We start from the raw sequence: 13,533 nt of genomic DNA, 5'->3' as shown, positions 1-13,533 counted from the left end.
CTTCCCAGATTTCTCCCTTATCCTTACTTATCCCACCTTCTCTTCTTGACATCTTTCTATACAACTAGGCAGTAAAATTTCTCACCCATAACCAGGCCACCTGCTTGTGATCTCTGAGTTCCCTAAGGATAAATCTAGACTTAGTTGGAGAATCTATAAGCAATAAATATGCTGACATTCCAGATCCCAGTGGTGGCTGTGCATTAAAATCCACTTCAGAAGAAGTCTGGGCGTATATCACACCACCAAGATGTATGGAATTTTCATACTGAATGAAGATCACACTTCTAATCCTTAACAAAATTATAGCCACAATGTGCTAAACAATGCTAAACAATATGACCAAAATATATTTTCTTCATTTGCATTGACTATCCTGTCAGATGGATTGCTAAATAATGTTTTTAAATATCAGTGGATGCCAAATCATTAATCTTGCCCACATTTAAATATACTACTATATATTTGAATTCACTTCATAAATATTTGATTTTCAGGAAAAGATAAAAGTCAGTGGTATATTTACAAAGGAAGGGCAATCTTACTTTCTGTGCTTTTCTCCCTCGATCCTCCAGATCAAACCAGTCAACTAAGACATGAAGCAAGGAAATGAATCCTCCATTACTGATTTCATTCTCCTGGGCCTCTTCTCAGACTCCAGGCATCCTGGCCTTCTCATCACCATAATTCTGTTCATTCTTGGGGTTGCCATCACTGGAAACTCAGTCTTGGCCCTACTGATCTGGGGTGATGCCCACCTTCACACTCCTATGTATTTCCTACTCAGCCAGCTCTCTCTCATGGACCTCACCCTAATCTCCACCACTGTCCCGAAGATGGTCAATGATTTCTTCTCTGGACAGAGTTTCATCTCTCACATTGGCTGTGGAGCCCAACTCTTTCTTTACTTGATCCTAGGAGTGGCTGAGTGTGTTCTCCTGACACTCATGGCCTTTGACCGCTATCTGGCCATCTGTTACCCCCTCAGATACCCAGTCATCATGACCCCCAGAGTCTGTTTGCAAATGGCCATTGGCTCATGGGTTGGGGGTATGCTTATCTCCCTTATGCACACAGTTTATGCCATGAATTTCTCTACTTGTGACTCCAGGGAGGTTCACCATTTCTTCTGTGAGGTTATGGCCCTTCTGAAGCTCTCTTGTGAGGATACCTCAACCTATGAGAAGGTGGTGTTGGCATCTGGCATTGTTTTCCTCCTCATACCTTTTGGACTCATCTTGACCTCCTACATCCTCATCTTTCTCACTGTCCTCCATATGAACGCCCCTGAGGGAAGAAACAAAGCTCTGGCCACCTGCTCTTCCCATCTCAGTGTAGTGAGCCTCTACTTTGGTCCAGCTATGATCATCTACGTGACCCCAGGTTCCTCTCTCCCTGCAGATGTGGACCAGTGTCTCTTTGTGTTTGATGTTATCATCACTCCCATGCTCAACCCCCTTATCTATAGCCTGAGGAACAAAGAGGTATTGGAGGCTCTGAGGAACATTCTATGGAGAAAGCTGATGTTTATAGTGAAAAGATGATGCCACTTACAAAAAAAAAAAAAAAAAACGAACTCATATTCTCTATTGTTCCCCATTTAATACTGGTGCTATTAGGAAAAAATTAACTTTGAATTTCAGTTTTCAACAATATTAAAGAAATGACACTTTTTCTTTCAGATTTCAAGTAATGTGAACCATACTACAAAGGCAACAGGGGAATTCCTATTTAACAGTGTTATGCTATGTGACTGATCATAACATAAATATCCAATTTTCCCAGAGCTCACAAATCAAATTCATAAGGAAACTGATGTAGGCATATATATTCAACAAGCTTTACAAGATTCAAGATAACCTGATAAATAACATGGTCCTAATGTACCTTTTCTAGCTGCTTTGGTGGCTCAGATGGAAAAGAATCTGTCGGCAATGCAGGAGACTCAGGTTTAACCCCTGGGTTGGGAAGATCCCCTGGAGAAAGCAATGACTACCCACTCAAAGTATCCTTGCTTGAAAAACACCATGGAGAGAGGAGCCTGGCAGGCTACAGTTCATGGGGTTGCAAAAAGTTAGACATGACTGAGAAACTAACCATGCATGCACAAAGTAGCTTTTCAATCACATGTCCTACACTTACCATCAATACACTCTAATTTGCACCATATTGGTATATGCAGGTTTGCACTTTTCAGATCATTTCATGAGTTCTCAATTTTATCATTCAGTTCAGTCCCTCAGTCATATCCAATTCTTTGCGACTCCATGGACTGCAGCATGCCAGGCTTCCCTGTCCATCACCAACTCTTGAAGCTTGCTCAAACTCATGTCCTTCGAGTCAGTGAAGCCATCCAACCATCTCATCCTCTGTCATCCCCTTCTCCTCCTGCCTTCAATCTTTCACAGAATCAGGGTCTTTTCTAAGTCAGCTCTTCGCATCAGGTGACCAAAGTACTGGAGCTTCAGCTTCAGCATCAGTCCTTCCAATGAATATTCAGGACTGATTTCATTTAAGATTGACTGGTTTGATTTTGCAGTCCAAGAGATGCTCAAGAGTCTTCTCCAACACCACAGTTCAAAAACATCAATTCCTGGGCACTCAGCTTTCTTTATGGTCCAACTCTAACATCCATACATGACTACTGGAAAAACCATAGCTTTGATTGTGTGGACCTTGGTCAGTAATGTCTCTGCTTTTTAATATGCTGTCTAGGTTTTTCATAGCCTTTCTTCCAAGGAGCAAAATCTTTTAATTTCACCACTGCAGTCACCATCTGCAGTGATTTTGGAGCCCCCCAAATAAAGCCCGTCATGGTTTCCATTGTCTCCCCATCTATTTGCCATGAAGTGATGGGACAAGATGCCATGATCTTTGTTTTTTCAATGTTGAGTTTTAAGCCAGTTTTTTCACTATCCTTTTTCACTTTCATCAAGAGGTTCTTCAGTTCATCTTTGCTTTCTGCCATAAGGGTGGTGTCATGTGCATATATGAAGTTATTGATATTTCTCCCTGCAGTCTTGATTCCAGCTTGTGCTTCATCCAGTCCAGGATTTCACATGATGTACTCTGTACAATGTAAGGCTCACCACACTGAGGTGGGAAGAGCAGGTGGCCAGAGGTTTGTTTCTGCCCTCAGGGGAATTCATATGGAGGACAGTAAAATAAGTTAAATAGGCAAGGTGACATAATACAGCCTTGACACACTCCTTTCCCAATTTGGAATGAGCCCATTGTTTCATGTCCAATTCTAACTGTTGCTTATTGGCCTCCATAGACATTTCTCAGGAGGCCGGTCAGTTGGTCTGGTATTCCCATCTGTAGAAGAATTTTCCACTGTTTGTTGTAAGCCACGCAGTCAAAGGCTTTAGTATAGTCAATGAAGCAGAAGTAGATAAAGCAAGATCACTCTGATGGACTATGTGAATGTGCACAGCTCTGTGATTTACAAGGGATCTGAAGGCAGTGATACCGTCTCTTGTGCAAGGGAAACTTCTAATTATGCCTAATATATGCATTTAACACTGTTGTCTGTGCAATGTTCTAAAATATATACTCAGTAATTCTTTTAATCTGCACATCATTCCTGTGTTGTGGATATGTTTTAGTCCAGTTTTAAAAAGGAAAGAAGAGAGACATCAAAGGACGATTCCTCTAGACCAAGGATATTAGGTAGATGTAGTTATTTGGCACGTGCTTCAAACCCTGGTACTGATCTTTTAGAGATTATATTTTTAAATTGTTCCACAATATTGTTTCTGCTTATAGAGTTTATAAATCTAACCAAGTGTTTGCTAAACGGAAGCTATTCCACTATTTAAAACAAACCACTTCTTGGAAGCTGTTTCTTAACAATCTCCCCCATCATGACCTTGCGTCTCTCCTTGTGCAGCATCAACTAGTACTAGGTTGATGCTGCACAACTTTACACAGGTTTAAACTTTACACAGACTAGGGTGACTTCTGGGAAACTGGCAAAAATCATATTTTTCAGATTCTTCCCCCAATACTGGTGCTATGGTTAGTCATTCTGTTCTAGTTGAGCTGACTTAAGAGATGCTTGAATTGGGAGGATTCATTGGCAAATGAGAAAATTCCATATATGAGAAGGAAAAGGTGAACACAGACCATATTCAATTATGAAAATGCTTTTCTTAACTCAGATTATCAAGGCCTCTACTATCCATCTTCAAAAGAATCTTCTTTATTTTCCATGAGGCCTTATAAGACTGAGTGAAAATAATGACTTTTTAAAATGTGAAATCATAATGCTTCTGTTGAAGCTGTGTCTGCAAAGGACCTCAAGGTGATAATTCAATTAGTTCTTAAAAAAATACACATGATACGTGTGAAATAGAGAGCGAGTGGGAAGTTGCTGTATAACACAGGAGCCCTGTCTGGCACTCTGTGATCACCTAGAATGTGAGATTGGAGGAGTGGAAGTAGGGGATATGTATACACACACACACACACACACACATATAATTACTTTGTCAACAAAGATCCATCTAGTCAAGGCTATGGTTTTTCCAGTAGTCATGTATGGATGTGAGAGTTGGACTATACAGAAAGCTGAGTGCCAAAGAATTGATGCTTTTGAACTGTGGTGTTGGAGTAGACTCTTGAGAGTCCCTTGGACTGCAAGGAGATCCAACCAGTCCATCCTAAAGGAGATCAGTCCTGGGTGTTCATTGGAAGGACTGATGCTGAAGCTGAAACTCCAAAACTTTGGCCACCTGATTTAAAGAGCTGACTCATTTGAAAAGACCCTGATGCTGGGAAAGATTGAGGGCAGCAGGAGAAGGGGACAACAGAGGATGAGATGGTTGGATGGCCTCACCGACTCAAGGGACATGGGTTTGGGTAGACTCTGGCAGTTGGTGATGGACAGGGAGGTCTGGCATGCTACAGTTCATGGGGTTGCAAAGAGTTGGACATGACTGAGCAACTGAACTGGAACTGGATATATATATGTACATGTATACATATATATAAGAAGAAAGAAAGAAAAGATGGAGATCTCAAATTAACAAAATATAATGAAAGAGAAAAAATAATAACCAATATCTCCCAAAATACAAAAAAGAAATCTATAAGAGAATGCTATGAACATTTGCCAACAAATTGCACAACCTAGAACAAATGGACATGTTTCTAGAAAGTTTCTAGACATATACAGCTGACCAAAACTGAATCAAGAAAAAACTAGATAATTGGAACAAATCCATCACTAGACATACAATCAAATTTGCAGTTAAAAAAAAAAATAACAACTCCCTGCAGACAGAAGTCCAGGACTGAATGGCTTCACTGGGGAACTCTATCAAACATACAAAGAAAAACTTATACCAATATTTTTCAAACTCTTCCAAAATATTGAATGAAAAGGAACATTCCCAAAGTCATTCTGAGAGACCACAATCACTATGATTTCAAACCAGACAAACATACTCCCAAAAATATATACATAGGCCAATATCTTTCATTAATATAGATGCAAGGATTCTGAACAAAACATTAGCAAACTGAGTCCAACAGCACATAAAAAGAACCATACACCATGATCAAGTTGGATTCATCCCAGGGTCACAAGGATGATTCAGCACATGCAAATCAATCAGTGTGATACGCCACACGAAACACCACAGAAACACATGATCGCATGAAACACACGATACACCACAGAAGCCACACGGTCATCTAAATAGATGCAGAAAGATTGTTAGACAAAATTCAACATCTATTCATGATAAAAAAATCTCACCAAAGTGGGAATAGAGGGAACATAGCACAGTAAAAATCTCTACATGACAGACTCACAGCCAGCATAATACTCATCAATGAAAAGCTGAAACCATTCCTGCTAAAATTTGCAATAAGACAAGATGCTCACTCTCACCACTTCAATTCAGCATAGTGTTGGAAGTCCTAGTGATAGCAATCACACAAGAAAATAAAATAAAATATATCCATATTGGAAGAAAAGAGGTAGAATTGTCATTATATGTAGATTACAAGACACTCCATATAGAATACCCAATAGACTACATATGAACACTATTAAAAAGGATAAGCAAACTCAACAAGGTAGCAGGGTACAAGATTAACATACAGAACTCTGTTGCATGTCTTCACACTCATAATGAAATACCACAAAGAGAAAGTAAAAAGGAAAAACAACTTTTAAAATCACATCAAAAAATCAAATGAAATACTTAGGAATAAACCTGACCAAGGAGGTGAAATACTCTATGCTGAGAACTATTAAACACTGATTAAGGGAATATTCCATGCTTTCAGATTGAAAGAATTCATATTGTTAAAATGTCCATAATACTCAAAGCATTCTACAATTTAATGTGATCTAGAAGGCACAGTGATAAAGAATCTGCTAGCCAATGCAGAAGATGCAAGAGACATGGGTTTGATCCCTGTGTCAGGAAGATCCCATAGTGTAGGAAATGGCAACCCAATCCAGTATACTTGCCTGGAACATTCCATGGATAGAGGAGCTTGGTGGGCAACAATTATGAGACCACAGAGTCAGATTCGGACATGACTGAGCACACATGCAACTCACTATCAAATTATCCATGACATTTTCACAGAACTAGAGCAAATAATCCTAAAATTTATATAAAACCACAAAAGATCCAGAACTGTCAGAGCCACTCTGAGGGAAAAGAATAAAGCTGGAGGCATAACTTTCCCACACTTCAGACAATACTACAAATAGATAGCAATCAAAAAAGCATGATATTGACAAAACAGACACATAGATCAGTGGAACAGAATAGGAGGCCCAGGAGCAAACACTCACACCTACAGTTAGTTATTCATTTTTTGACCAAGGATGCAAGAGTATACAATGAAGAAAAGACAGTGTATTAAACAATGAGGGTTGGGAAAGCTGGACAGCACAGGTAAATCAACAAAGTTTGAAAGTTCCTTCACACCATACACAAAAATAAGCTCAAAATGATGTAAAGACTTGAAAATAAGGCGTGCCACCATAAAACTCCTAGAAGAGAACACAGGCAAAACATTCTCTAACATAAATTGTAGCAATAATTTCTTAAGTCAATCTCCCAAGGCAAAAGAAACAGAAGCAAAAATAAGGTGGCTCAGACAGTAAAGAGTCTGCCTACAGTGTGGGAGAGCTGGGTTCGATCCCTGGGTCAGGAAGATCCTCTGGAGAAGGAAATGGCAACCCACTCCAGTATGCTTGCCTGGAAAATCCCATGGACAGAGGAGCATAGTAGGCTACAGTCCATGGGGTCGCAAAGAGTCGGACATGACTGAGCGACTTCAATTTCACTTTTCACTTTCATGCATTGGAGAAGGAAATGGCAACCCACTCCAGTGTTCTTGCCTGGAGAATCCCAGGGACGGGGGAGCCCGGTGGGCTGCCGTCTATGGGGTCACACAGAGTCAGACACGACTGAAGCGACTTAGCAGCAGCAGCAGCAGCATGCGGTAGTTTGAGCACTCTTTGGCATTTCCTTTCTCTGGGATTGTAATGAAAACTGACCTTTTCCAGTCCTGTGGCCACTACTGAATTTTCCCAATTTGCTGGCATACTGAGTGCAGCCCTTTCACAGCATCATGTTTTAGGATTTGAAACAGCTCAACTGGAATTCTATCACCTCCACTTGCTTTGTTCATAGTGATGCTTCCTAAGTCCCACTTGACTTTGCATTCCAAGATGATTGGATCTAGGTGGGTGATCACACCATCATGGTTATCTGGGTCATGAAGTTATTTCTGGTATAGTTCTTCTGTGTATTCTTGCCTCTTCTTAATATCTTATGCTTCTGTTAGATCCATATCATTTCTGTTCTTTATTGTGCCCATCTTTGCATGAAATGTTCCCTTGGTATCTCTAATTTTCTTGAAGTGATCTCTAGTCTTCCCCATTCTATTGTTTTCCTCTATTTCTTTGCATTGATCACTGAGGAAGGCTTTCTTATCTCTCCCTGCTAGTCCTTGGAACTCTGCATTCAAATGGGTATATCTTTCCTTTTCTCCTTTGTCTTTCACTTCCCTTCTTTTCTCAGCTATTTGTAAGGCCTCCTCAAACAACCATTTTGCCTTTTTGCATTTCTTTTTTTCTTGGGGACGGTCTTGATCACTGCCTCCTATACAATGTTATGAACTTCTGTCCATAGTTCTTCAGGAATGGCCAGTCAGAGAGGCCCTCATCAAAAAAACCTACAAATAATAAATGCTGGAGAGAATGGGGAGAAAAAGGAACCCTCTTGCACTGTTGGTGGGAATGCAAATTGATACAGCTACTATGAAAAACAGTATGGGAATTCCTTAAAAACTAGGAATAAAACTACCATATGACCCGACAATCCCGCTACTGGGCATATAACCTGGGGAATCATAGTTGAAAAAGACACATGTACCCCAATGTTCATTGCAGCACCATTTACAATAGCTAGGACATGGAAGCAACCTCGATGTCCACTGACAGATGAATGGATAAAGAAATTGTTGTATATGTGCACAATGGAATATTACTCAGCCATAAAGATGAATGCTTGTGATTCAGTTCTAACAAGGTGGATGAATCTAAACCTGTTATATGAGTGAAGTAAGTCAGAAAGAGAAAACAATATTGTATATTAATACATATACATGGAATTTAGAAAGATGGTCCTGATGAACCTATCTGTAGGGCAGCAATGGAGATGCAGTTTAGAGAGCAGACTTGTGGACACAGCAGGAGAAGGAGAGGGTGGGACAAACAAACTGAGAAGGCAATAATGAAACATATACATTACCATACGTAAAATTAGATAGCCAATGGGCATTTGCTCTATGACGCCTAGTGCTCAAATCCAGAGCTCTGCAACAACCTAAAGGGGTGGGATAGGGTGGTTGGTGGGAGGTAGGAGAGGGGTTCATGAGGTAGGGGAATATGTATACCTAAGGCTGATTCATGTTGATATACGGCAGAAACCAACACAATAATGTAAAGCATATATTCTCCAATTAAAATAAAATTAGAATCTCAAAGAGATGTCTGCATTCCCATGTTCACTGCAGCATTTTTCATAATAGTCAGGATATAGAAATAACCCAAATGTCCATTTGACAGGAGAACTGAAAAGAAAATGTGGTATACACATATAATGGAATATTGCTCAGTCTTTTTTAAAAAGAAGGAAATACTGCCATTTGTGACAACATGGATAAACCTAGAAGACATTATGCTGACTGCAATAAGCCAGACAGGAAAACAAACACTGTATGATCTCAGTTCAGTTCAGTTCAGTCCAGTCGCTCAGTCGTGCCTGACTCTTCACAACCCCATGAGCCTCAGCACGCCAGGCCTCCCTGTCCATTACCAACTCCCAGAGTTTACCCAAACTCATGTCCATTGAGTCGGTGATGCCATCAAACCATCTCAACCTCTGTCGTCTCCTTCTCCTCCTGCCCACAATCTTCCCCAGCATCATGGCCTTTTCAAATGAGTCAGCTTTTTGCATCAGGTGGCCAAAATATTGGAGTTTCAGCTTCAACATCAGCCCTTCCAATGAACACCCAGGACTGATTTCCTTTAGGATAGACTGGTGGGATCTCCTTGCAGTCCAAGGGACTCTCAATAGTCTTCTTCAACACCACAATTCAAAAGTATCAATTCTTCGGCACTCAGCTTTCTTTATAGTTCAACTCTCACATCCATACAAGACCAATGGAAAAACAATAGCCTTGACTAGACGGACCTTTGTTGACAAAGTAATGTCTCTGCTTTTTAACATGCTGTCTAGGTTGGTCATAACTTTCCTTCCAAGGAGTAAGCGTCTTTTAATTTCATGGCTGCAATCACCATCTGCAGTGATTTTGGAGCCCCAAAATATACACTGCTTCCACTGTTTCCCCATCTATTTGCCATGAAGTGATGGGACTGGATGCCATGATCACTTATTTTAAGATAATAAAAAAGAAAGACTGGACAAAGAAAATCCCGAGGCAAAGCTCTCATCCACTTCCTCACTACTGTCAATGTCACATCCCTTATCAACAGACTTCCGGTAAATGGGATGCATAACCAACTCAACTCAGCAGTTAGGAAAAAGACAAATGCAGTCCCACTGCCCCTGAAAAGTTCATTGACCTATCACAAATCTCTCTCCATGGAGAACGAAGCCACATGGCAGAAACCACTTCTTTCTGATCTAATTGGAAACCTCTCTCTGTGTGTGTTAGTTGCTTAGTCATGTCCAACCTTTTGCAACCCCATGAACTCTTCTGTCCATGGGATTTTCCAGGCAAGAATACTGGAGTGGGTTGCTGTTCCTTTCTCCAGGGGATCTTCCTGACCCAGGGACTGAACCCAGGTCTCCTGCATGGCAGGCAGATACTTTACCGTGTGAGCCACCAGGGAAATCTCTGAAAATGTCTTAAAAGAGAAGATAAAGTTATCTAGTGCAGAGAAATGAGATACTACAAAAGGTAAAAAAGACTAGGAAAAGACCTGCAACAGAGTGAGGGTAAGGCAGAATGGGAAACCAACTTTTCTCTTTTTAGACTGGAGTTTCTTTGGAAGGGAGAGTCTCTAACATAAACTTAAACCTCACTGAAACAAAAATTAGTCTTTGTAGAAGACTGAAATTGTCACTGGTCCCTTATTGCCCTCTTCCTCTGAAATGAACAATTAGATGAACAGCATCCTCACTATCAGACCAAGCTGCATCACTGAATATAGTAAAGTCATTCTTAAATTCTAAATAATTGATCTAGCATGATTTCAGTTCCTTTATTTGAATCTATTTCCTTCCATGAATGATCTAGATTCCACCTCATTTGCCATTTTTATTGTGATTTAACCAGCCTCCCTGCCCCTCTGTTTTCACTTAACAATATAAATGCTAAGAACTAACTTTCTAATACTATATATATATATATATACACACACACACACACACACACACACATATGTATAGTGTTCCAACCCTGAATGATTCCAGAATTCTGTATTAGAGATGCCCAGTGGTGAACCAATTGCAGAATCATCTCAGGAAAAGAGCATAAACAGCCCCCAAGGACAGGACTTTTCTCAGCAACCATCTCAGGACCTTTCTGTGAGTGACGACTATGCTTTCTCCCAAGTTTTTCTTACAGCAGCCTTAATTTTGAAGACTTCATACAATGCTAGAGATGCAATGACACAAATTTTAGATGAGGAAACCAAACCCATCAATGTGAGAAAGAATTTGAACCAAAGAATTAAAGCTAGAAGGAATGTCAAAGATTCAGAGTGAGGGAAACAGAGACAGAGAGAGACTGAAAAGGAGGAAAGTAGGGAGGTTGAAGATATATTTTCTCTAAGTTAATGTAACACTAGATGACTTTATTCCAAAGATTTGACACTAGAATTTCTCAGATTTAATTCATATGACACCAGCAACAAGAGTGCAAAACAAAACCACTCAGTTACAGTGACAGAGCTACCAAGTTGCTGTCACAGTTGGTTCTGCACAATCATCCACCAAGGATGAACCCAAATGTAGACTGTTACATGCAGTTTTCTGCACTGTCAACTCTGTTCATCCCCACGATGGTTTATTGAAGTACCTGACACTCCTGGATCATTTCTGGACCATGCTCACTAAGATCAAAGCTGTTATGTTCTTGGGGTGACCTAGGTATTGTGTAAGAATATTACATTCTTGAGGTAATCCAGGCAAGAATGGCCTCTTAATCCAAGGTTCATCAAACCAGGTAGCTGTTTAATATCAATTAAAAAATTGCCATCTTCCACACGTTCAAATATTACCACATGTTTGAACATACCTAATAAATAGAGCCAGAAGTAAAATGTTTATATTAACAAGATAGAAAAGCTTTGCAAAAATTTACAAAACCACACACTCTGGTTTTCCTTCCCACAATTTTTCAGATGAAATCAATCAAGGCTAAACTATGAGGCAAGGAAATAAAAGTTGACACAAGACTTCATTTTCTAGAACTATTCTCTAGAACTTCCTTGCTACCTCACTTCCACTCACCTTCTCTTCAGGTTGCTTGTCCTTGGAAACACAGATCTGACTTTCCTTCATTCAATCTGCACCTTCTTCCCTGCCCTGCTTCATCCACCAACATCCCCAAGACAGCCTCCAGCTTCTAAAGAATAAGGAAGCACACTCAAAAGGGCTGCGGAGCACATATTTTCTTTCACTGACATCTTATTTGCTGAATGTTTCCTCTTCTGTGTCTTCTGATCTATGGCTGTCACCCTTCCACTGGTCCTGCTGAGTGCTTGGTTAGGTGGCTTGTTTTTTCTAAACCTTATGGTTTGTGCCATATATTCCACCACCAGTGTTCTGGAGCTGGTTCACACTGACTCACAAGAGCGAATTGTTAAATAATACTGCAAGTTGGTTGTTAAACCATTGATAGCATGGTGGAGGTATTCAGACTATGGCAGCTGAAAAAGACTATAAACTAATGCTTTTTATTTATCTTTTTGTCTTGGAATATTTTTTTCGAGAGCTAATTTACCAACACATCACTGTCTCCACCTACACCTTGAAGGAGAGCATCATCATTTCTTCTGTGAAATCACTGTCCTCCTGAAATTCACTTCTAAATTTCACTAGACATAGTTTTTGATTTCAGGGTTTGTTTAACCTATCCTTTTTATAACTTACCCTCCTCAACCCCTACAAGTACTCCGCCCAAGTGCTGAGCCCCTACTCTTGTGCTGCCACTGTTACAACCCCAGAGACCACCCATGTACACAGGGAATTATTTTTCCCTTTGATTCACTGCACACCAACACCCCTCATTTATCATTTAAGAAACAAGGACAGTTATTCTATCATTCAAGAAATAAGTGAGAGGGTAACAGGCAGGACGACCAGGGGTCTCCAAATGGAGGAAATAGGCTGCAAGCGTCAGACATTTTTTTCTCTCTCTTAAGTGGCAGGAGGAAACAAACTAGCGATACATTTTCCCTCCCCTCCTCTATATAAATTTAAAAAGAGGTTTCTCCTAAAATACTGTGTTGGCATAATGACACCTGGTTCCACCTGAACTTAACTATTCTCAAACCTTGAGTTAACCAATGCATTTTTCTTATGGAAATGTTTGTCTTAAGCTATGTTAATGTACTACACATTTACCCCAGCCTTTGTCTTCAAGTTGGTTCTGCCTAATGGCTCAGAATCAACTTGACAAACCAGTATGTTATACTCAGACATTGTTTCTCTAATCTATGTAAGTGAAACTATTTGTATGGTAATCTGCCTTTCTACAAGATTCAAGTCAATTCGTTTTATGTCCCAGGATGACTCATCTGGTGCCAAGATACATCTTATGGATGAGGGGCCTGGTGCCATTCTCTGAGTTTTAAGACATTCCTTTCTTTCATTAACAGACTGCTAGTAACTATATAATATCCAGCTAAAACTAGCAGGGGGGTATTCTTTCTGCCGTCTTCTGATGTCTATGTCAGAAGCTTTCTCTATCTCCTTTATACTTTAATAAAACTTTATCACATACAAGCTCTGAGTGATCAAG

General features: G+C 40.1%; 1 protein-coding gene across 1 annotated transcript; it reads left to right on the top strand.

Annotated features, from left to right (window-relative positions):
- The first annotated feature begins 572 nt into the window (after positions 1 to 572).
- On the top strand, positions 573 to 1,544 carry LOC128051363 (olfactory receptor 2T2-like). The gene has a single exon (XM_052643927.1). The coding sequence runs from the start codon at positions 597 to 599 to the stop codon at positions 1,542 to 1,544; it is 948 nt and encodes a 315-aa protein (XP_052499887.1). The 5' UTR covers positions 573 to 596.
- Positions 1,545 to 13,533: the final 11,989 nt, after the last annotated feature.

The sequence above is a fragment of the Budorcas taxicolor genome, chromosome 7 (genome assembly GCF_023091745.1).
Source record: "Budorcas taxicolor isolate Tak-1 chromosome 7, Takin1.1, whole genome shotgun sequence".
In the NCBI taxonomy this organism is placed as follows: Eukaryota; Metazoa; Chordata; class Mammalia; order Artiodactyla; family Bovidae; genus Budorcas; species Budorcas taxicolor.
This window is presented reverse-complemented; position numbering and strand designations above follow the sequence as displayed.

Coding starts and splice junctions, on each gene's coding strand:
- LOC128051363 (XM_052643927.1), top strand. CDS start 597: ATGAAGCAAGGAAATGAATCCTCCATTACTGATTTCATTCTCCTGGGC.